This window comes from Perognathus longimembris, chromosome 1 (genome assembly GCF_023159225.1).
Source record: "Perognathus longimembris pacificus isolate PPM17 chromosome 1, ASM2315922v1, whole genome shotgun sequence".
NCBI classification, from domain to species: Eukaryota; Metazoa; Chordata; class Mammalia; order Rodentia; family Heteromyidae; genus Perognathus; species Perognathus longimembris.
This window is the reverse complement of record NC_063161.1, coordinates 61,755,251-61,776,708: the sequence shown is the minus strand read 5'-3', so window position 1 is coordinate 61,776,708 and position 21,458 is coordinate 61,755,251. Positions and strand designations below refer to the sequence as shown.

The following is a 21,458-nucleotide window of genomic DNA, read 5'->3' as shown; positions in this document are numbered from 1 at the left end:
AGAGCTTGAACTCAGGGTCTGGAGTTCTTGCTTGGCTTCCTTGGCTTGCTTGGCTTTTTCACTTAAACCATGGGTTTTTGTTTTTGTTTCCCTGGTTAATTGGAGGTAAGGGTCCCAGGTTTATCTGCTAGGGCTGGCTTTCAACTGTGATCCTCATGTCTCAGCTGCCTTATTAATACCTAGGATTACAGGTGAGGGTCATCTTGCCTGGTTGGGGTGCTGTGTGTTTGTCAAGGGATTAGCCTAACATTTGTCTTTTCTCCCTTTCTGGCTGAGAAAAGAGATAATTATAATGGTTACACAACTTCTTGAAGTAAAAGTAAACCCTTTGCTTTGGAGAAGCAACTAAAGCAAGCCTTTGATAAGGATTGAGAAGATAAGATTTGAGATCCGACTGTTTTGTACTTTCCTGGTTGCAGTTTGGGAACACATTCTCTTTTTAGAAGAATTGTTACCATTTTACATTGTCGTGCCAATTCGTGAGACCACCACCAAGGAGACCACCGAGACTCAGACATTCCGAAATGCAAAAGCAAGGCTTTATTTAAGGCTTTATTTAAGCGAGCTGCAACTCGGGCCTCGTCCTACCCACCGACACAGCAGAAGTTAGGAGGGAGCCTCGAGCTGCAATTACACAGGGCTTATAAAGGCAAAAAACTAAGTTACAACAATCAGGTGTTCAAGCAAGATTAGGACACAGGTACAAATCTGATTGGCTCAGGGTTCGAGGCACCCCAGGGGTGGTCAGAGTTAAGCATTCCCAGCAGTTAGAGTTCTAGACCGACTGGGCCCTAATGGGCTTATCCTGGGTTTGCTCACAGGGCCTGCTTATCTCAGGTTCGCGTGGTAAAGTGGGATTCACGTGGTAAAGTGGGGCCTGACTTCAAAGTCTGGCACTTCAACATCAGTGTTGTAGGTCCTTCCAGGACATATGAAGACAGACCAGGGAATGTAGTCAGTGTTTTTTTTTAAGTGTGTGTGCGTGTGTGCATGCCTGCGTGTGTGCCTGCTTGCCTGCCTGCCTCTGTGGGTGCAAGTACTGGGGCTTGAGCTTGGTTCTCTTGCTCTTGCTTGGCTTTTTTGCTGGAGCCTGACACACCTACACTTCTGGCTTTTGGAAGTAAGAGTTTCCAGGATCATGTCATTCCTCAGCCTCACCTCTGTTGGCCTCCAACCTTAATCTTGAGATCTCAGACTTGTTAGTAGGTAAGATTGTAGGTGTGAGCCGCCAGTGACTGGCATGGCCAAGAGAGTGTTAAATAGAAGAATATTAGTAGAAACACTATCAGTACCAAGAATACTATGGTAAAGGGGTCTGGGGGTGGGGGTTGGGGTGGATCCCTCATCCTTCCATGAGTCCACCACTCAGAGACACTCTCAAGTAAAAATATGGGCTTATTGGGGAAGCAAAAAGTGAACTGACCAGCCAGGGTTGCAGCCCAGACTCGTGAGCTGAAACTGCGACTATAAGAATTAGGCTGGCCGGCCAGGGCCACAGCCTAGGCTTGGGACCTGGGACCTCATGCCCCGGGTCATGCTTGGGGTCGGGTTATAAAGGCAAATACTGTTGTGCCAAGTTGCAAGACCACCACCAAAAAGACCACCGAGACTCAGACATTTCCGAAATGCAAAAGCAAGGCAAGGCTTTATTTAAGCGAGCTGCAACTCGGGCCTCGTCCTACCCACCGACACAGCGGAGGTTAGGAGGAAGCCCCGGGCTGTGATTACACAGGGTTTATAAAGGCAAAGAACAAGGTTACAACAATCAGGTGTGCAAGCAAGATTAGGACACAGGTACAAATCTGATTGGCTCAGGGTTTAATTCTAAAATGGGGTTCACGTGTCTGGCACTTCATTTCCCCCTTTTTCTTTTTGGTACCTTGGGAGCCAATCATGGCTCCATTCTGTCCATTTCAATGGCTTGCATGTCTAGGGGATGATATAGAGGTAAGGCATGGGCCAGTAGGGCCCAATGTAGTAACCAAAGGGCCTGTCACCATTTCTTACAAGAATAGTCTCTGTACCTCTGTTTTGCATGTCTCTAGTTTATCCTGCCTCATCTTCCCAAAAACAACTCTGGTCCCTTGATTTTAAAGGGGGGCTGATGGGTGAAGATCATCCATCTTCTGTAACTTCTTCAGGCTGACTCAGGGGCGTAGACCTTACTTAGCCAGGAACCTATAACCTTAGTCTACTTTACCAAGGGACTGCAGGATTACTGCAAACTGAAAATTAACTTTCAGCTATACAGACTTACCATTTGCTGTATAGCGTTTACTATCCAAATGTAAGCAACAAAATACATAAACTTCTCAGCTATGCTCTAAGGGTTGGGTGGCTATACCCGTATTCCTGAGCAAGCCCAAAACTACCTAAGATAAGGGGGTCACCTCACTTTGGAGTGAGCTGCCAAAATAACATCAACACTAGCCAGGGTAGTAAGGAAAGAAGGCAAAAAGAAAATTATAACAATATTCAGTCTAACTTTCTTTTCTTGAGGCGAAGGCGAAGCGGCTGAGTTGGGTGCTTGGAGACCTCCCATGTTCCATCACGGTAGTTGTCATCCAGGGCAAAGGGGTCAGCTGGCCTGGCGTGGAAGCAATGAACCCAAGTGGCGATGCCGTCTAGGGTCCCTTCCACCGTGGTTCTAAGGATTTCAGTCCCCTGGTCTGAATAAATGGGGGGTAGGGACAGAAGCAGAATCATATAATGCCTTAAGTTGGGGTCACATTCTTGTACATGAGCTGCAAATAATCGAGTTTACACAAAAATTCAGCATTATCCAAATCAGCAAGCAATTCAGTCTGAAGGCTAGGGATAATGGGCGGGGGGTACCTGTACATTATTTCAAAAGGAGTAAAGCCAAGCTGATAGGGAGAATTTCTTACTCTAAGCAGAGCAAAAGGAAGGAGTGACACCCAGTCTGCGCCAGTCTCTAAGGCCAATTTAGTTAAGGTCTCTTTTAGAGTCCGATTCATTCTCTCTACCTGTCCTGAACTCTGGGGTCTATAAGCACAATGCAATTTCCAATCCGTCCCCAGTGCAGCGGCTATTCCCTGACTTACTTTTGAGATGAAAGCCTGTTCGTTGTCTGACCCAATGGTGGATGGGAAGCCATACCTGGGTAGGATTTCTTTCAGGATCTTCTTAGCCACTACATTCGTAGTCTCATGCTTTGTTGGATAGGCTTCAACCCATCCTGAAAAGGTGTCTACAAAAACTAGCAAATATTTGTAATTTCTGTGAAATCTACTTCCCAATACACGCCTGGCCTATTCCCACAGAGGCGAGCTCCTTTAGTAATCTGTTGATTGGGGGCATTGGCAAGCTGACAGGTCTTGCAATTTTTAACAATATACCTTTGCAGGCCTTTAACAGATCTCAATAAGGACACAATCTCAGGTCTACAAGCTTTCTTTACTAAACAGATGTATGAGCTTAAAATTCTCACTGCCAGTCAGGGCTTTGAGTAAATGCGGGGGGTGAGATTTTAATCTATCCTCTCATTTGACAAACTTACCATTACTAACCCCTATCACAGATGACTGGCAAATTCCTGCCCAGTAGACAGACATGGGCATTGGAAAGGCATGCTTATGAACTATTCTTCTAGGACTTCCCGGCTTTGATTAACTTTTGAAAGGCCAACAGTAGTGACTCTAGGATCTGACACCATCTCTGCCATCCAAGCAGTGGCTTACTGCCTCTGGATGCTCCATCACTTTTGTCCCAGGAGGAGTGACTTTCCACTGGACTTGGACTCAGGGCCTGAGTGCTGTCCCTCAGCTCTCCAGCTCAAGACTAGCACCCAACCACTTTGAGCTCCACACCACTCCATTCCCAGCACTCTGCTGGCTGATTAGAGACAAGTCTCTCACAGGGACCTTTCTTTGCCCGGGCTGGCTTCGAACCACAGATTCAGATCAATGAGTCTTATAAGGGGCCACTTTACTCCAATTATAAGCAACAAGGTGGTCCACACAGAAGTAGTTTTTAAGCATGCTCTCTTACCTGGAACTTATTAAGGGTCAGTATTAGATCTTGACAAACTTGTAGGAATCACCTGTGCTTCTCTGTGGGCCTGCTGGAAACTGTTACAAAAAACCTACAAAGAAGCTGGAATGGCAATTAAACATTTTGGTAGCCATAATTCTCCTTTTCTCACTTTGCAATAATTATTTAGGACAATTTTATTTCCAAATTTCTTTTTTTTTTTTGGCCAGTCCTGGGCCTTGGACTCAGGGTCTGAGCACTGTCCCTGGCTTCTTCCCGCTCAAGGCTAGCACTCTGCCACTTGAGCCACAGCGCCCCTTCTGGCCGTTTTCTGTATATGTGGTGCTGGGGAATCGAACCTAGGGCCTCGTGTATCCGAGGCAGGCACTCTTGCCACTAGGCTATATCCCCAGCCCCCAAATTTCTTATCTAGAAATGTATTCTTGATTTCCAAAGCCTTTCTAACACTAACACAACATTTTAGCTTTTATCTGCATTGGAAAAACTGAAGCTCACAGGCATTCTGAAACCAGGTGCCGCCCTTTGCTTATGGGCTGCTTGTTTCAAAAGAGCCTCTTTTTTTTTTTTTTTTCTTCAGTCCCAGTTACTGCATGGCATGAAGACCTTTGAATTTTTCCTTAAACTTAGTTTTGCATCATACTGCAGTCTTGAACATGTTCACACTCACACATGCACACACACATACATTTTCAAAAGATCTTAAAGCGCGCTAAATAAGCATCGGCTGTACATTTTAAGACAAAAACCTTTAACAAATGATTTTAGCATTCTCCAGCCTCATTTTCCAGGGCTTGATAGTTTTAGTAAAACATTTTTAGTCTTAGTAAAACCTTTTATCGCACCAAACAATTTTCTGCTTAAGAAGGCTGGGTGGGGGTCCCCCTAGAGTTCTTTTTTTGCGGAAATTCTCACTGATTGACTGATTGTGGGCTGTCACCTGTACATCTTTCCAGTGAGCTAAAGTTAAGTCCAGGGGAGTGGAAGGAACGTTCCCCATCATCCATTTGTCAGTCAGGCATAGTGCAAGAAAGAAACACCCAAAAATAATCACAGGCACAAAGACCAGACAACACTTATAGACAGACTTAGGGAGCCGCGGCTTACAGGTTTTTTTTTTTTGTTTTTTTTTTTGGCCAGTCCTGGGCCTTGGACTCAGGGCCTGAGCACTGTCCCTGGCTTCTTCCCGCTCAAGGCTAGCACTCTGCCTCTTGAGCCACAGCGCCGCTTCTGGCTGTTTTCTGTATATGTGGTGCTGGGGAATCGAACCTAGGGCCTCGTGTATCCGAGGCAGGCACTCTTGCCACTAGGCTATATCCCCAGCCCCTACGGCTTACAGGTTTGACTGTGTCTCTCCTGCCCCTGTGAGGAGGCAGACCACACAATCTCACTGTGCCTCTCCTGCCCCTGTGAGGGGGCAGACCACACAGTCTCACTGTGTCTCTCCTGCCCCTGTGAGGGGGCAGACCACACAGTCTTGAGGCTCTCTCTCTCCCGTTCCTGTGTAGGAGCGGACCAGACAACCCCAAATATAGAGTGGACTAGACGGACACCCATTAGAAGGGCCTCTCGGTCCAGTCCTTCAGGTTCAGGGTGGTAGTGGGAAGCCTGAGCCCCCTGTGGAGAGCTTGAGGTGTCCCCCAAGTCCCCCAGGACTGCCCATACGAGCATGTCCACTCCGGCTGGTCCTTCACTACCTACAGGTTCAGATTCAAGCGGCTGGCCTAAACAGAAAACAAAACTACAAATCACACAGACACAGACACACAGAATGAACTGCCCTATTTTCTTACCTTCGGAGTCTGGGGTCCTGGGGGTCTTTGGGGCCATCCCGGATGAGCCCCCAAATGTTGTGCCAAGTTGCAAGACCACCACCAAAAAGACCACTGAGACTCAGACATTTCCGAAATGCAAAAGCAAGGCAAGGCTTTATTTAAGCGAGCTGCAACTCGGGCCTCGTCCTACCCACCGACACAGCAGAGGTTAGGAGGAAGCCCCCAGCTGTGATTACACAGGGTTTAGAAAGGCAAAGAACAAGGTTACAACAATCAGGTGTGCAAGCAAGATTAGGACACAGGTACAAATCTGATTGGCTCAGGGTTTAATTCTAAAATGGGGTTCACGTGTCTGGCACTTCAATACCATATGGTCCAGCCTGCCACACGCAGGTGGCCAGTGAGGTTACAACACTTACAGAGCATGCCAGGTCACATGCAGGTGGCCAATGGAGTTACAGTGTGCCTTATAGCAACTGTTTGAACCAACCTATCATTTTAGTTAGAATTGGTGCACAGATTTGGTGGGCTCACATGATGCAGGCAGATATGCCTACTCATGGGAGGGCACAGGCTTAACCTTGAACGTTCCTTGATGGGAGGGCACAGGTTTAACCTTAAACATTCCACAACTCAGGTGGTCAAGCAGTTTACACAATCTTATCACAGTGAAAGGGAACCTCCCTGGATTGGGCAGGGAGATCTTAGTGAAGATGGAGTCAGCTTCTGCTCTCTTTAACTAATCTGAGATGGAGTCATTCTGACACCCCTCAACAGCCAATGAGGGCACTGGCCAGATCTGACCTCCATATTACACTGTAATTCTAAAGGTTGATTAGAAAACTTTCTCATTTTTCCAGGAGTATCAAGTTCCCCTGAACATCAATTTAGCTAATGAAGTTAATTTTTGAGAAGTTAGTAAATGAAGTTAAATTTCAAAACCAGATGGGATCTAGGTGTTGGTAGAGCACACCTGTAATCCAAGCTACTCAGGAGACAGGTCTGAAGAGTATGGTTCAAAGCCAGCCCAAGGAGGAAAGTCCATGAGACTCTTACTTTCAGTTAAAAAACCAGAAAACAGGTAGTAGTGCTGTGGCTCAAAGTGGTAGAGCACTATCCTTAAGCAAAATGAAAAGCTCAAAGGTAGTGCCCAGGCCCTGACTTCAAGCCCCACAACTAACCAACAAAACAAAACAAAGCAAAACAAAACCAATAAACCCACAATGTGGAAGCTACTCTGCAAATGAAAAAGTTCTATCATATTCCACTAATTAAAAGAATCTAGCTGGATGCTGGTGGCTGATGCCTAAAAATCCCAACTACTCAATGTTATGGAGTCCAGGTATGGGGGGTGGAGGTTCCACATCCTCCCAAGAGTCCACCACTAAAAGACAGTCTCAAGCAAAGAGATGGGTTTATTGGGAAAGCAAAAAGCAAACTGCCTGGCCAGGGACACAGCGCAGACTCAGGAGCTGCCACCATGTCCCCGAGCAGTCCTCAAGTTGGGGTTTATAAAGGTAAAAGCATAGTACAGATGTAAGGGCTTGACGCAGGGGCTGGAGTATGCAATAAGTTCAAAGATGTAGGAGGTTGACATAGGGGTGTTGTGCCAAGTCGCAAGACCACCCCCAAGAACACCACCGAGATTCAGACACTCCGAAATGCAAAAGCAAGGCAAGGCTTTATTTAACGAGCTGCCAACTCGGGCCTCGTCCTACCCTCCGACACAGCGGAGGTTAGGAGGAAGCCCCGAGCTGTGATTACACAGGGCTTATAAAGGCAAAGAACAAGGTTACAACAATCAGCTGTGCAAGCAAGATTAGAACACAGGTACAAATCTGATTGGCTCAGGGTTCGATTCTAAAATGGGGTTCATGTGGTGGGGCCTGACTTCAAAGTCTGGCACCTCATTTCCTCCTTTTTCTTTTTGGTACCTTGGGAGCCAATCATGGCTCCATTCTGTCCATTTCAATGGCTTGCATGTTTAGGGGATGATATAGAGGTAAGGCATGGGCCAGTAGGGCCAAAAGTAGTATCCGAAAATAACTCTGGTCCCTCGGTTTTAAAGGGGGGCTGGTGGGTGAAGATCATCCATCTTCTGTAATTTCTTCATGCTGACTCAGGGGCGTTGACCTTACCTAGCCAGGAACCTATAACCTTAGTCTACTTTACCAAGGGACTGCAGGATTCACCTCACTTTGGAGTGAGCTGCCAAAATAACATTAACACTAGCCAGGGTAGTAAGGAAAGAAGGCAAAAAGAAAATTATAACAATATTCAGTCTAACTTTCTTTTCTTGAGGCGAAGACGAAGTGGCTGAGTTGGGTGCTTGGAGACCTCCCATCCACTACAGTAGTTGTCGTCCAGGGCAAAAGGTTCAGCTGGCCTGGCGTGGGAGCAATGGACCCAAGTGGTGATGCCATCTACCTTAAGGGCGGTGGGAGTAGTCAGTAGCACCATGTAGGGTCCCTTCCATCGTGGTTCTAAGGATTTGGGGTTATGCCTCCGGACGAACACCCAATCTCCTGGCCTGAATAAATGGGGGGTAGGGACAGAAGCAGAATCATATAATGCCTTAAGTTGGGGCCACATTTTCTTGTGCACGAGCTGCAAATAATCAAGTTTACACAAAAATTCAGTATCATCCAAATCAGCAAGCAATTCAGTCTGAAGGCTAGGGATAATGGGCGGGGGGTACCCGTACATTATTTCAAAAGGAGTAAAGCCAAGTTGATAGGGAGAATTTCTTACCCTAAGTAGAGCAAAAGGAAGGAGTGACACCCAGTCTGTGCCAGTCTCTAAGGCCAATTTAGTTAAGGTCTCTTTTAGAGTCCGATTCATTCTCTCTACCTGTCCTGAACTCTGGGGTCTATAAGCACAATGCAATTTCCAATCCATCCCCAGTGCAGCAGCTATTCCCTGACTTACTTTTGAGACGAAAGCCGGTCCGTTGTCTGACCCAGTGGTGGATGGGAAGCCATACCTGGGTAGGATTTCTTCCAGGATCTTCTTAGCTACTATATTCGCAGTCTCATGCTTTGTTGGATAGGCTTCCACCCATCCTGAAAAGGTGTCTACAAAAACTAGCAAATATTTTTATCCAAATTTTCCAGGTTTGATTTCTGTGAAATCTACTTCCCAATACACGCCTGGCCTATCCCCACGGAGGCGAGCTCCTTTAGTAACTTGTTGATTGGGGGCATTGGTAAGCTGACAGGCCTTGCAATTTTTAACAATATCTTCAATAAGTTGATCTCCTTGTCTAATTTTTACTTTGGTATGTCGGAGCAAGTCCTGCATTCTTCGGGTTCCCATGTGAGAAGCTCGGTGGATTCTTTTAAGGATCCCCTTACCCAGCCTTTGTGGCAAGATAAGTTTCCCTTCACCAGTTTTCCACCAGTCATCGTTTCCTTCTCTGTCCGGGGTTTTGTGGGTCATGGGAATTTTTTTTTAATCCACTCCAAGTCTTCTTGGGAATACTGGGGTACAGGAGGCAAAGCTCGTGGTCCTGGGTCTACTAGAGTCAATACTTCTGCTCTGGGCTGGAGGGCTGCTTCCTTAGCTGCCTGGTCGGCCAGATTATTCCCTCTAGTCACCGAATCAACTCCCTTTTGATGACTCAGGCAATGCATAATGGCAATCTTTGCTGGTTCCCATAGGGCCCGGATGAGGCTTAAAATCTCCTGTCTGTTTCTAATGGCCTTTCCTTCAGCTGTCAGTAGCCCCCTTTCTTGGTAAATGGCTCCATGGATGTGTACAGTGGCAAAAGCGTACCGGCTGTCCATATAGATATTTAGTCTCATTCCTTTTCCCATCTGTAAAGCTTTTGTTAGTGCCACTAGTTCTGCTCTTTGTGCAGAAGTCCCCTGAGGGAGTGCCTCTGCCCACAATATCTCAGTGTCCGTAGTAACCGCCGCACCCGCATACCTTTTTCCATCTCGAATGAAGCTGCTGCCATCAGTGAACCAGGTGTGCTTGGCATGTGATAGCGGCAAATCCAGCAAGTCTGGCCGGAGGCTATGTGTTTGGGCCAGGATCTGCTCACAATCATGCAGGGGAGCTTCCAGATCCGGATCCGGCAGCAGAGTTGCTGGGTTTAATGCTGTTGGTACACAGAAGCTGATACGTGCTGGGTTAAGTAACAACGTTTGGTAATGGACCATGTGGGCATTGCTCATCCATCGGTCAGGTGGTTGTTTTAGCACCCCCTCTAGAGCATGTGGAGTGGCCACAGTCAGATTCTGTCCCAGAGTCAACTTATCTGCATCTTTTACCAAGAGGGCTACTGCAGGTATTATTCTTAAGCACGGAGGCCACCCAACGGCGACAGGATCCAATTTCTTTGACAAATAGGCGACCGGTCGTCTCCAGGGCCCAATTGGCTGGGTGAGCACCCCTTTTGCTATTCCTTTCTTTTCGGCCACAAACAATGTGAATGGTTTATTCACGTCAGGTAGGCCTAAGGCTGGGGCTTCTAGAAGGCTTTTCTTGATTGCCTCAAAGGCTTTTTGCATCTGCTCAGTCCAATGAAATTCTGGGAGGTTTTTGGTGGCTTCATATAAAGGCTTGGCCATCTCAGCAAACCCAGGTATCCACAGCTGGCAAAAACCCGCTGTTCCCAGGAACTCTCTGACTTGTCTCGCTGACTTAGGCACAGGAATTTTTAGCACAGTCTCTTTATGTGCATCTGACAGCCAACGCTTGTGCTCTTTTAATATGAAGCCCAGATAGGTGACTTCAGGTTTACAAATTTGTGCCTTTTTAGTGGAGGCCCTATAGCCCAAATTGCCAAGAGTCTTTAAGAGCCTAGCTGTTCCCTTTAGACAACTATCCTTGTCTGGAGCAGCTATTAACAAATCATCTACATATTGCAATAGACTTATTTCAGTCTTTTGGGAGAGGTACTCACTTAGGTCTTCATGTAACGCCTCATCAAAGATTGTAGGCGAATTCTTGAATCCTTGAGGCAGCCTGGTCCAGGTCAATTGACCGCTTATCCCGATTTCAGGATCGTGCCAAGTAAATGCAAAGTAGCTTTGGCTCTGTGAGGCTAAGGGCAGGCTAAAGAAAGCATCCTTTAGATCCAACACAGTATACCACACATGGCTCGGTGACAGGGAGCTCAGCAGGGTATATGGGTTTGGGACTGTTGGATGAATGTCCATTACTCTCTTCTTAACTTCTCTCAAGTCTTGCACTGGTCTATAATCATTGGAATTAGACTTTTTTATAGGCAACAATGGAGTATTCCAGGCTGACTGGGTGGGCTTCAGAACTCCTAAATCTAACAATTTTCTGATGTGAGGAGTGATCCCCTTCTTTGCTTCTAGTGACGTAGGGTACTGGCAAACTCTTCCTGGGTCAGCTCCGGCTTTAAGTTCCACAAAAATTGGAGGACGATGTTTTGCCAGTCCCATTCCCCCAGTTTCTGCCCATGCTTGGGGAAACGCCCGTAGCCACTCATTTTTCGGGGACTCGGGCTTGAGATGCTGGTATAGCCTATACTCTTCTTCTAACTTGCTAGTTATTAGTATACTAACAGGCTTTTCTCTTGAGTTCGTCACAGAAATCCCACTGTCTGTGAACTGTATCTGAGCTTTCATTTTCGTTAAGAGATCACGTCCAAGCAATGGATAGGGGCAGTCAGGGATGACTAAAAACAAGTGGGTTACCTGGCCCGCTCCCAAGTCCACTGTTCTTCAAGTAGTCCATTTATAGGGTTTAGTGCCCATTGCACCTTGGACCCATGTTGTTTTAGTGGACATCGGCCCTCTCAGGGCTAGTAATACTGAATTTTCTGCTCCCGTATCTACCATGAACATGACTGGATTCCCCTCCACTTTTAATGTTATCCTGGGCTCAGGGAGGGGATCTGAACCCTGACTCCCTCAGTCACTGTCCTCAGCCATCTCTAAGGTTGACAACACTCTTGATCCTACTTTATGTTTTTCCTCCTTTTTCTGGGCTAGCTCTGGGCAGTTTCTGATCCAATGCCCCTCCTTCTTGCAATAAGCACATTGATTCTTCCCCATCCTTGTTTGGGGTTTGGGCTTTTGCTCCTTACTTGGAGAGGAGGACTGTCTAAAGTTTCCTGCCTGCATAGAGGTCAGGATTTCCCTGAGTTCCTTCTGTTGTTGTTCCAAAATCCTAGCCAGACTCCTTTCCTGTCTTCGTTCTCCTGTTTCTCTCTTATTATAAACCTTTTCCGCCACTGCTACTAGATCCCTAATAGATTTTTCCCCAAGCCTGTCTAGAGCCTGCAATTTCTGCTTTATGTCCGGTGCGGCTTGATTTACGTAGGCAAACATAATCATCTGAGCAGATTCCTGGGTCTCAAGATCATATGGGGTGTATTGACTAAAGGCTTCCATAAGACGCTCAAGGTATGCTGCCGGACTTTCACTTTCTCCCTGTCTGATATCATAAACTTTGGCCATATTGGTAGGTTGGCGAGCTGCTGCCTTGAGACCCGCCAGCAGAGCCTGGCGATAGACAAGGAGTCGCTCCCTACCTTCAGCCGTATTGTAGTCCCATGCTGGTCGGGTCTGGGGAAAATAGGTATCAATCAAGGCAGGATCCATGATGGGTGCTCCGTTGGGGCCAGGGATAAGTCTCCGGGCCGCTTCTTGGATACGACCTCTCTCCTCATTGGTGAAAAGTACCTGTAAAAGCTGGCTACATTCATCCCAAGTGGGCTGGTGAGTGAAAAGTATAGTTTCAAACAAGCGAATTAAGTCCCGAGGTTTCTCAGAAAAGGGGGCATTTTGGGCACGCCAATTGTAAAGATCACTAGTAGCAAATGGCCAGTAATGGAATTGTTGTCGACCGTCTGCATCCACAGGACTTATAGGGCGTAGGGGAAGGGCAGCAGATTTATGAAGAGATGTAATTCTTTGGCGCCGACGAGTTGATTGAGCGGGGCCCTCCGGGGCGGAGGGCACAGTTGAAACATCTTCCTCAGAGTCCTCCTCTTGGAGAGTTAACTGGGGTGGGGCGTATGGAGGGGGAAGCATTTCCTCCTCTGTGCTTCCTCCCTGGAGGACAGGTGGATATAATTTCTTCTCTCCCCTCTTAGCTTCTCTCTTGTCACCCCGTGTTTTTTGAGTGAATATTGGGGTAGGGGAAGGAGTAGAGGAGGGAGTTGGTAAGAAAGGCCGAACCTAAGCTGGAGTGTCCCTGTCAACTAGTTCCCTCCAGGTGTCTATATAAGGAATCTGGTCTATATAGCCTGAACGAGGGGCTTCGATTAGGCTTTGTAAGGTACTGATCTTAATGATGTCAAAGCTTCCCTCAGGTGGCCAATTAGCTCTCTCAAGGGTGGGCCATTCTGACTTGCACAGGGTAATCCACTTTTCCTCCTTAAGGGCCACACCTCGGTTCTGAGCTATCTCCTTGATCTCCTTCCAGTGAGCTAGAGTCAAATCTAGGGGGCTAGATGGAGGTCCCCAAGATAGAACGTTACCCATAGCTCTGATCAGATGTTTAGTCCAAAAGGCTACAAAAGAAAAGAAACCAAAACAATTAATACAGAAGGAAAAAAAACATAGGCAAGATCAAGAACAAGAAAAACTGGAGATTTCCCAAGTTGGCCCACACATCCTCCTGCAAGGATGCAGAAAGAGTGAATTCAAGTTGAAAGCGGGGCTCCAGAGATCCCCCTTTAAGGGTGAGGAGTCTGGGACATCCCCCAGTCTCCCCAGGATTGTCAAGTAAGTGCATCTGCTTCGACAACCCCTTCAAGAAATAAGCAAAAGCAAGACAAACAAACAGGCACATTACAGGACAAGACAAATGAACAGGGCTGTTTTCTTACCTTCGGAGTCTGGGGTCTCAGGGTCTCTGGGGCTATCCCGGACAAGCCCCCAAATGTTGTGCCAAGTCGCAAGACCCCCCCAAGAAGACCACCGAGATTCAGACACTCCGAAATGCAAAAGCAAGGCAAGGCTTTATTTAACGAGCTGCCAACTCGGGCCTCGTCCTACCCACCGACACAGCGGAGGTTGGGAGGAAGCCCCGAGCTGTGATTACACAGGGCTTATAAAGGCAAAGAGCAAGGTTACAACAATCAGCTGTGCAAGCAAGATTAGAACACAGGTACAAATCTGATTGGCTCAGGGTTCGATTCTAAAATGGGGTTCACGTGGTGGGGCCTGACTTCAAAGTCTGGCACCTCAGGAGGTAAAGCAAATAACAAGTTAAGCAAGCCATTTACAGAAGCACAATTTTGGGGTCAGGTTGACCTAATAATCAAGATGGAGTCAGTTCTATTCCCCCCAACATTTCCTACCATGTTTCCTTAATCAAGATGGAGTCAGCTCTACAACACTCATGAAGGTGAAATTGAGAGGACTGTGTGGTTTGTAACCAGCTCATGGAGAAAAGTCTTTGAAACTCCATTTCCAAAACAACTAGCAAAAAGGTGGATTGGAGGGAGCACTCAAATGATAGACTGCCAGCCTAACAAGAAAACCCAGCCAGATCGAGGCCCTAAGATGAAATCCCAGGACCAGTAAAGAATCTAATGTATTTCACATTATGTCTTATGGATACGTTGTTACAAAATTGAAAAAAAATATGAATGTTGGTCACAAAGAATACTGCTTTCCCTAACAGTTTTGTTAGCACCATTCTCAATCTAAGTGAACCACATGTTTTTTAAGTTCTCACTTAATAAAATGATTCTAAATGGAATCTCTTGACTTGATCAAAAGGCTTAAATCATGAAAATTTATAGTGACAATGTTTTCTTTTTTTTGTTTTTGTTTTTTGTTTTTGTGCTGGTACTGGGGCTTCACTTCAGGGACTCCAGCTTTTGCTTAGCTTTTTTTTTTTGCTCAAGGCCAGAACTCTTCCACTTGATCCATTTATCCACTTTTGGCTTTTTATAGTTAGTTGTAGATAAGAGTCTCTGAGATTTGTCTGCCCAGGCTGGCTTTGAACTATAATCTTAAGATCTCAGCCTCCTGAATAGGTAGGATTAGAAGTGTGAGCTCCTGACACCAAGTTCATGAACATCTTATTTCAAATAAGCTTCCATATTATTCTTACTCAATAATTTTGTCCTTTTTTTTTTACAGTGTCTGAGGAACAACTAATTGAATTTGTTGAGAACAAAGATTATAGGATATTGTTAAGTGCATTACAAAACTTTAAAGGTGAAGAAGAAATTGTGCTCCATGTACTGCACTGTTTGCATTCCCTAGCGATTCCTTGTAAGTATCCTATAACATGATTGCTTTTCCGCATGTGAAAAAGTCACAGTAAGTTTTCTTTCTTAATGTATTTTGAAAATGTCTTTATTATTTGGAAACTTGTGAATGCAAAACTCCTTCATTTACTCATTGAATTAACATTTCTATTTATTGGGACCATGTTCCTTGCTTTTTCAGAGTTCATGGTAAGTGCTGGATACAGATGTGTGCCTAGGTGATTACAGTTTGTCACATAAAAGGCAAATGAAAACAGAAGTCCATAGAGTTATGAAAACAAAGAAGTGAAGCAACATCTCTTAGAAGAGACTTGAAAAGAGTTTTGTGTGTAAGGAAGTGTTAGGTGCAGAAAGAGGGTTGCATAATGTAGTTACAAAGATAAAAATGGCTCGGTTAACTGACTTTATGAAGTATGCATGCATGAAGTTATATGTGGGTGTATATAAATGCATTCACATGTAAAAGTAATTGCGTGAGATAGAAGCACAGTGAGAGTCTTGGTAAGAGTAGAGGAGGTAGGAGACTTGGAATGAGCTCAAGAAGGGACCAAAAAACATAGGAAAATTTGGAACTTTATTGTGATGCATGTGATGGATAATCTGAAATCTGATGCTTTTTCACACACACACACACACACACACACACACACACACACACACAAAGTGAAAAAAGCTGGGCACCAGTGGCTCACAACTGTAATCCTAGCTTCTCAGGAGTCTGAGATCTGAGGATTATGGTTTGAAGCCAGCTCAGGCAGGAAAGGCTCTTATCTCCAGTTAACCACCAGAAAACCAGAAGTGGTGCTGTGGCCCAAAGTGGTAGCATGCTGGCCCACCTGTGATAAAGCCCAGGACAGAGCATAGGCCCTGAGTTTGAGCTCTAAGACTGACAAAAAGAAAAGAAAAAAAAGTGAAAAGCCAGAACCTGGTGGCTCATGCCTGTAATCTTAGCTCTTCATGAGGTTGATATGTAAGGATTGAGATTTGAAACCAGCCGGGGCAGGATGGTCTGTGAGACTCTTTTCTTTAAGGAACAGATGAAAAACCAGAAGTAGAACTGTGGCTCCTGGCAGAGCAGGGGTCTTGAGTAAAAAAACCTGACAAAAACACTCGAGTACAAGGCCCTGAGTTCAAGCTACAATACCCACCCCGTACACATATACACACACAAAAGTGAAAGAATGAGAAGAAAAATTTGATATGCTTGCTACCAGTGATTTCTAGTGGGTTAAAAATATGTTCTAGAGTCTGTTTAGTTTTTTCAGTGCACAAATGACATTTCATATTTTGTGTGTTACCAATGTGGGTTCACACAGGATACACACTTGCATTGCACTAGTCAAAGCTTCACCTTCACATTTATAAAGTTGTTTTAACTTGAATTACATAATATAAAGGATATAGAATAGGCTGGCTCAGGTGGCTTATACCTGTAATCCTACCTGTTCAGTAGGAAGGGATCATGAGGACTATGATTTAACATCAGCCCAGGAAGAAAAGTCCACAAGACTCCATCTCCATGTAATGAGCAAAAAGCTATGCAGAAGGCATGGGTCAAGTGGTAGAGCATCAGCTGTGAATAAGAAAGCTGAGCAAGAGCTGGAGCCACTGAGCTCAAGCCGTAGAAATGAAAAAAAAAAGTAGGATAGAACCTGGTAAATACTGTGTGTTCTAAAATCATGGACAGCACTCTTCCACAATAGGAATACTATATAGTAGAAACAATGTGTGTCATAATGTTGGAAAGAAAAGTCCTTTAAGGCAGAAGGAAGCTTGAGATTTTACTGTAGTGCTGAGAAAAATAAATCCCCTTGTGGATGAATGCCAATTTTGTTTTGGGGTGGGGTGTGTGTGTGTGTGTGTGTGTGTGTGTGTGTGTGTGTGATCTTTAAAAATCACAATATTTTCCTATCACCGTATCTTTTTTTTTTTTTTTAAGGTGGGAAGGGGTTTTATTTACAAAGGAGCTTTATTTACAGCCTAAAACCCGGAACCAGAACAGCCTTCTACCTCCAAATGCTGGCGTGAGACTACCTTGTCCCAAGCTAATTACCCAGAACCCAGAACCCAGAACTGACCTCCCAACCTCCACTCCTTATCCTCTAACCGCCTCAACCTCCAAACCTCCAGAGGAGGGAGCTTCTTTCTATTCCTCCTTCCTGCAGGCCTCACCTCTCCTAGGGCCCCAAGCCTCCGGCCTCCCCACAAGCCTCCACAGGTCAGCTCGTTGGCGGGGGGGGGGGGGGGGGGGGGGGGGGGGGGGGGGGGGGCCTTCTCCAGCAGGCCCCGCCTACTTTCTAAACTTCTCCTTCCTCTCTTCCCTTCTCTCCTCTTCTCCCTCCACACCAGATCTTAAACATTTAAAATTAGACATTGAAAAACTGTAACAATAACTTTACCTTTCTCTGATTCACCCCTGCCAACAAGTAGAAAATAGCCTTTCTTATGCTTTGCTTGGGTTTTTGTCACTCATTGTTTATTTGGGCCTGGGCTGCCTTTGGAATTCAGTGCTTTCCACCCACATCTGACATAACTCTAGTTAAAATGTGTTGACTCAAAACACAGAGGTCAAGGAATGCAGCAGCTAAAAATGAAGAAATCAAGAGGTTGAAACACTGATTTTTCATGAGAGTCTTATCTTACAGTTTTTGAGCAAATCCTATCTCCTGAGACCAATGGAGCAGATTGTCTTAAGAGACTCTTTCTTTCTATTTTTTAAGTTATAAGTTTAAAATACAATTTACTGATTGTTTATGTTGGTACTGGATTTGAACTTAGAATTTCTTGCTTGTCTTTTTCTCTCAAGAATGGTGTTCTTCCGATGGAGCCACACCTCCACTTCTGACTTTTTGCTGGTTAGTTGGATATAAGAGTTTGATGGATTTTTCTGCCCTGGCTGGCTTTGAATTGTGATCTTTGGAGCTCAGTCAGTTGAATAGAATTACAGGTGTGAGCTATCAGTGCCCCAAAGAAGTGTAATTTAAATACTAAAAATATTTTTTGAGAAAATGATTAGTTTCAGTTTGGCACAACCATAAAAACTCCTATCTTGAAGGCAGATTTTAATTTTTAGAGACTGGTAACATTTCACTAAAAGATATAAATATTTCCTCCATGTTGAGTCATAGCTCAGCTTTTTTTCAGTGGATTCTTCCTTTCTGATTCACTTAGATTTATGTGTGTCCCTTCGTCGTGTGTGTGTGTGTGTGTGTGTGCGTGTGTGTGTATGTGTGTGTGTTAGTCTAAGGGCTTAAAATCAGGGCCTGGGCACTGTCCCTGACCTTTTGTGCTTAAGGCTGTCACTCTACCACTTGTGCTACAGCTTCACTTCTGGTTTTTGTTAATTAATTGGAGTTAAAAGTCTCATGACCCTGGCTGCCTCCAAACCATACTCCTTAGCTCTCAGTCTCCTGAGTAGCTGGGATTGCAGGCCACGAGCCTCTGTCCATCAGTCATGGATTTAATATGATACCTCTCTTCCTTCCTATCAGCTCCCTTTAGGTACTGTGGAGCCAACTTGATTTTAGTGCCTTTTATACTGGCTGTTTTGGAGTGGAGATAAATTGGTCTCTTGTTTTAGTAGCTCTATTATGTGACATAATCTTACTTTTTCTTGTGTTAGTGTGAGGAAATGATAGGGTGCTATTCTACAATGGCCTCTTTAGGAAACAGCCCTCCATACTCATTGGTTTGGAAGAATTTGAATTCATATGACTATTTCAAAACATTTGTTACTTTTAACAACCTACATTTTCACTTTTTTTGGCTTAAAGTTTTAAGCCAAGAATCAAAGATTTAAGCATTTTTTTCTTAATGCCAAAGTTGAGTCCCACATCCCATTACATTAGCTGGGAATGGCATAGTATTTTTATTCCTGTTTGCCAGAAAACAATATTTATATTTGGAAGCATAGCCGTTATGCTGCTTTGTATTTGTCATCTAGCTGATTGCAGGTGGCTCATGCCTGCAATTCCAGCTACTCAGGAGACTGAGGTCTGAGGATCATTGTTGGAGTCAGTCCAAGCAGGAAAGTTCTTGAGACTCCCATCTCCAGTTAACCACGAAAAAGCTAGAAATGGAGGTGTGGCTTAAGTGAAAGAGCACCAGACTTGAGCAGAAAAAACTAGGGAAGAATAAGAAGCCCTGAGTTCAAACATACATCCTACCACCAAAACCAAAACAAACCAAAAAGATGTGATTGTTTATGTGCTAAAGGAGGAAATGCTTGCCTTATTGGTAACTATGATTTATTTAATTGTAGGCAATAATGTTGAAGTCCTCATGAGTGGCAATGTCAGGTGTTACAAAATTGTGATAGATGCCATGCAATCATTCCCCATCAATGAAAAGATTCAGCAAGTCAGTTGCTGCTTGCTCCATCGGCTGACCTTAGGTAAGTGACTGACAATTGTTACCTAATTCATGACCACAGTGCCATGTGATACAAGTATATATAGCATATTCATAGTGTGAGTGCATGGATAAGTTGTATGTTGATAGACCATGAATGGAAACACTGTACAGTAGCAAATTGCTCTGCCATGCTGGATGGAATTTTAAAGGAATGGCATAAATAAATGTAGGATGCATGCAATCTGAATCTTTGATTTCTTTTTGAAGGTATGAGAGATTTACTGTTAGGGCCATATTTAAAATATCATTATGTAATAGTACCTAAAAAATGTAAGTTGTGTTTAAAATATGAAACATTAAGCAAAAACTCACCACCCAACTTGAGGATTAGGACTTTACCAGTACAAGAAAGAACTTTTGTATCCTTGATTTCTCTGTAAAGGTAACTGTTCTCTGGAATTTTGTATTAATCTTTTGCTTTATAATTATGCTTTTACAGCATTTACATACTAAATTGTTACTATGTGCTTGTTTCCCTTTTTGTTGTTATTTGTTATTGTATTTTTGATCTTGTGTGTACGTGTGCCTGTCCTGGGGCTTGAACTTAGGGCCTGGATGCTGTCCCTGAGCTTTTGAACTAGGTTGATGCACTGCCACTTGATCCACTTCCAACCATTTTGGTGGTTAATTGGAGATAAGAGTCTCATTGACTTTCTAGCTCTGCTTGGCTTTGAACATTATTCTCAGATCTCAACCTCCTGGAGAGCTAGGGTTACAGGTGTGAGCCACTAGCACACACTTGGTTTTTGAGATTTTGAGACCAAGTCTCTCACTAGGGAGCCCAGGCTAACCTTGAACTGGAGATCCTCCTACCTCAGCCCATGGACTGATAGGGTAGCGTGTGGGCCATCATATAATTTTTCTTGCCACCAGAATAGAATCATTCCATGTGTATGTAATCATATTTGCTTTCAGCAAGTCTTTTAAAATTTCTTTTATTTGGGCAGTGCTGGGGCTTGAACTCAGGGCACTTCACTTGCTAAGGAGGTACTCTACCATGGGAGCCACACCTCCAGCTGCAGAAAGTCTTTGTGTCTTATCCAAAACCATGCAACAGCAAAGGAAGAAATCAGGCAGAGTCTAGATTTTTGAATCCTGTGGTTATCAGACTGGGGAAAGGAAGAGGAAGGAAGGATGGAGAAGGTTGCTGGATGGGCCCTAGGTCAGAGTTTAGACAAGTGCAAGAACTCTGCTGTGCTGTTATGCAATGGGTGAATACAGATCATGGATATGTATTATATATTTCAAAAAGCTAGGGGAAGCTAGTCACAGGTGGCTCATGCCTGTAATCCTAGCTACTCAGGAGGCTGAGACCTGAGGACTGCAGTCGAAGCCAGCTGGTCCATGAGACTCTTAGTCCAATTAACCAGCAACAAGCTGGAAATGAAGTTGTGGCTCAAGTCGCAGAGTGAATGTGAAGCTAGCCTTTGTGGTATTTCTCCAGAACCACATTTATAGGAGAGGCATAGAGCAGCTCCTGCCAGTTACCAGGGAAAGAGAAAGCTGGGGACAGCCCCAGTTTAAACTAGACAGTAAATTAGAAGAGAACCTTCCAGAAATGACTTGAGGACTTATGATTTCTCAGAGCTGTTGAGTGGGTTTGGTGGTAGAATATAGAAAGGGAAAACTAGGATAATGTTGAGAAGCCAGAGCTGTTCCTATACAAACTGCTGCTCTTTTCATTTGAGGCTATTGATTGACATTTAATCTGTTCTTTAGACTTTGTGTAATGTAGGGTATTCTCTCTCTCTCTCTCTCTCTCTCTCTCTCTCGTTTATCCTGGGGCTTGAATTCGGGGCCTGGGCACTGTCCCTGATCCTTTTTTTTTTTCTGTTCAAGCCGAGTACTTTTCTACTTGAGTCACAGCTCCACTTTCAGCTTCTTGGTGGTTAATTGGAGTTCAGAGTCTCATGGACTTTTCTGCTTGCAGTAGCTTTGAACCTTGACCCTTATATCTCAGCATCCAAAGTAGCTAGAATTACAGATGTGAGCCACTGGCATCCAGCTAGTATAGGATGTTTTTCACTGACTTTGTAACTCACTGGTCTCTT

General features: G+C 44.7%; 1 protein-coding gene across 9 annotated transcripts in view; it reads left to right on the top strand.

Moving 5' to 3' along the window:
- The window catches only part of Lrrk2 (leucine rich repeat kinase 2), a 137,995-nt gene that overhangs the window by 13,084 nt on the left and 103,453 nt on the right, over positions 1-21,458 (top strand). For all 9 annotated transcript variants that reach the window (XM_048366378.1, XM_048366363.1, XM_048366395.1 and 6 more), the window contains 2 exons: positions 14,864-14,998; positions 19,256-19,387. In XM_048366378.1, the coding sequence (XP_048222335.1) occupies positions 14,864-14,998; positions 19,256-19,387 (267 nt within the window). The remainder of the gene's footprint in view (positions 1-14,863; positions 14,999-19,255; positions 19,388-21,458) is intronic.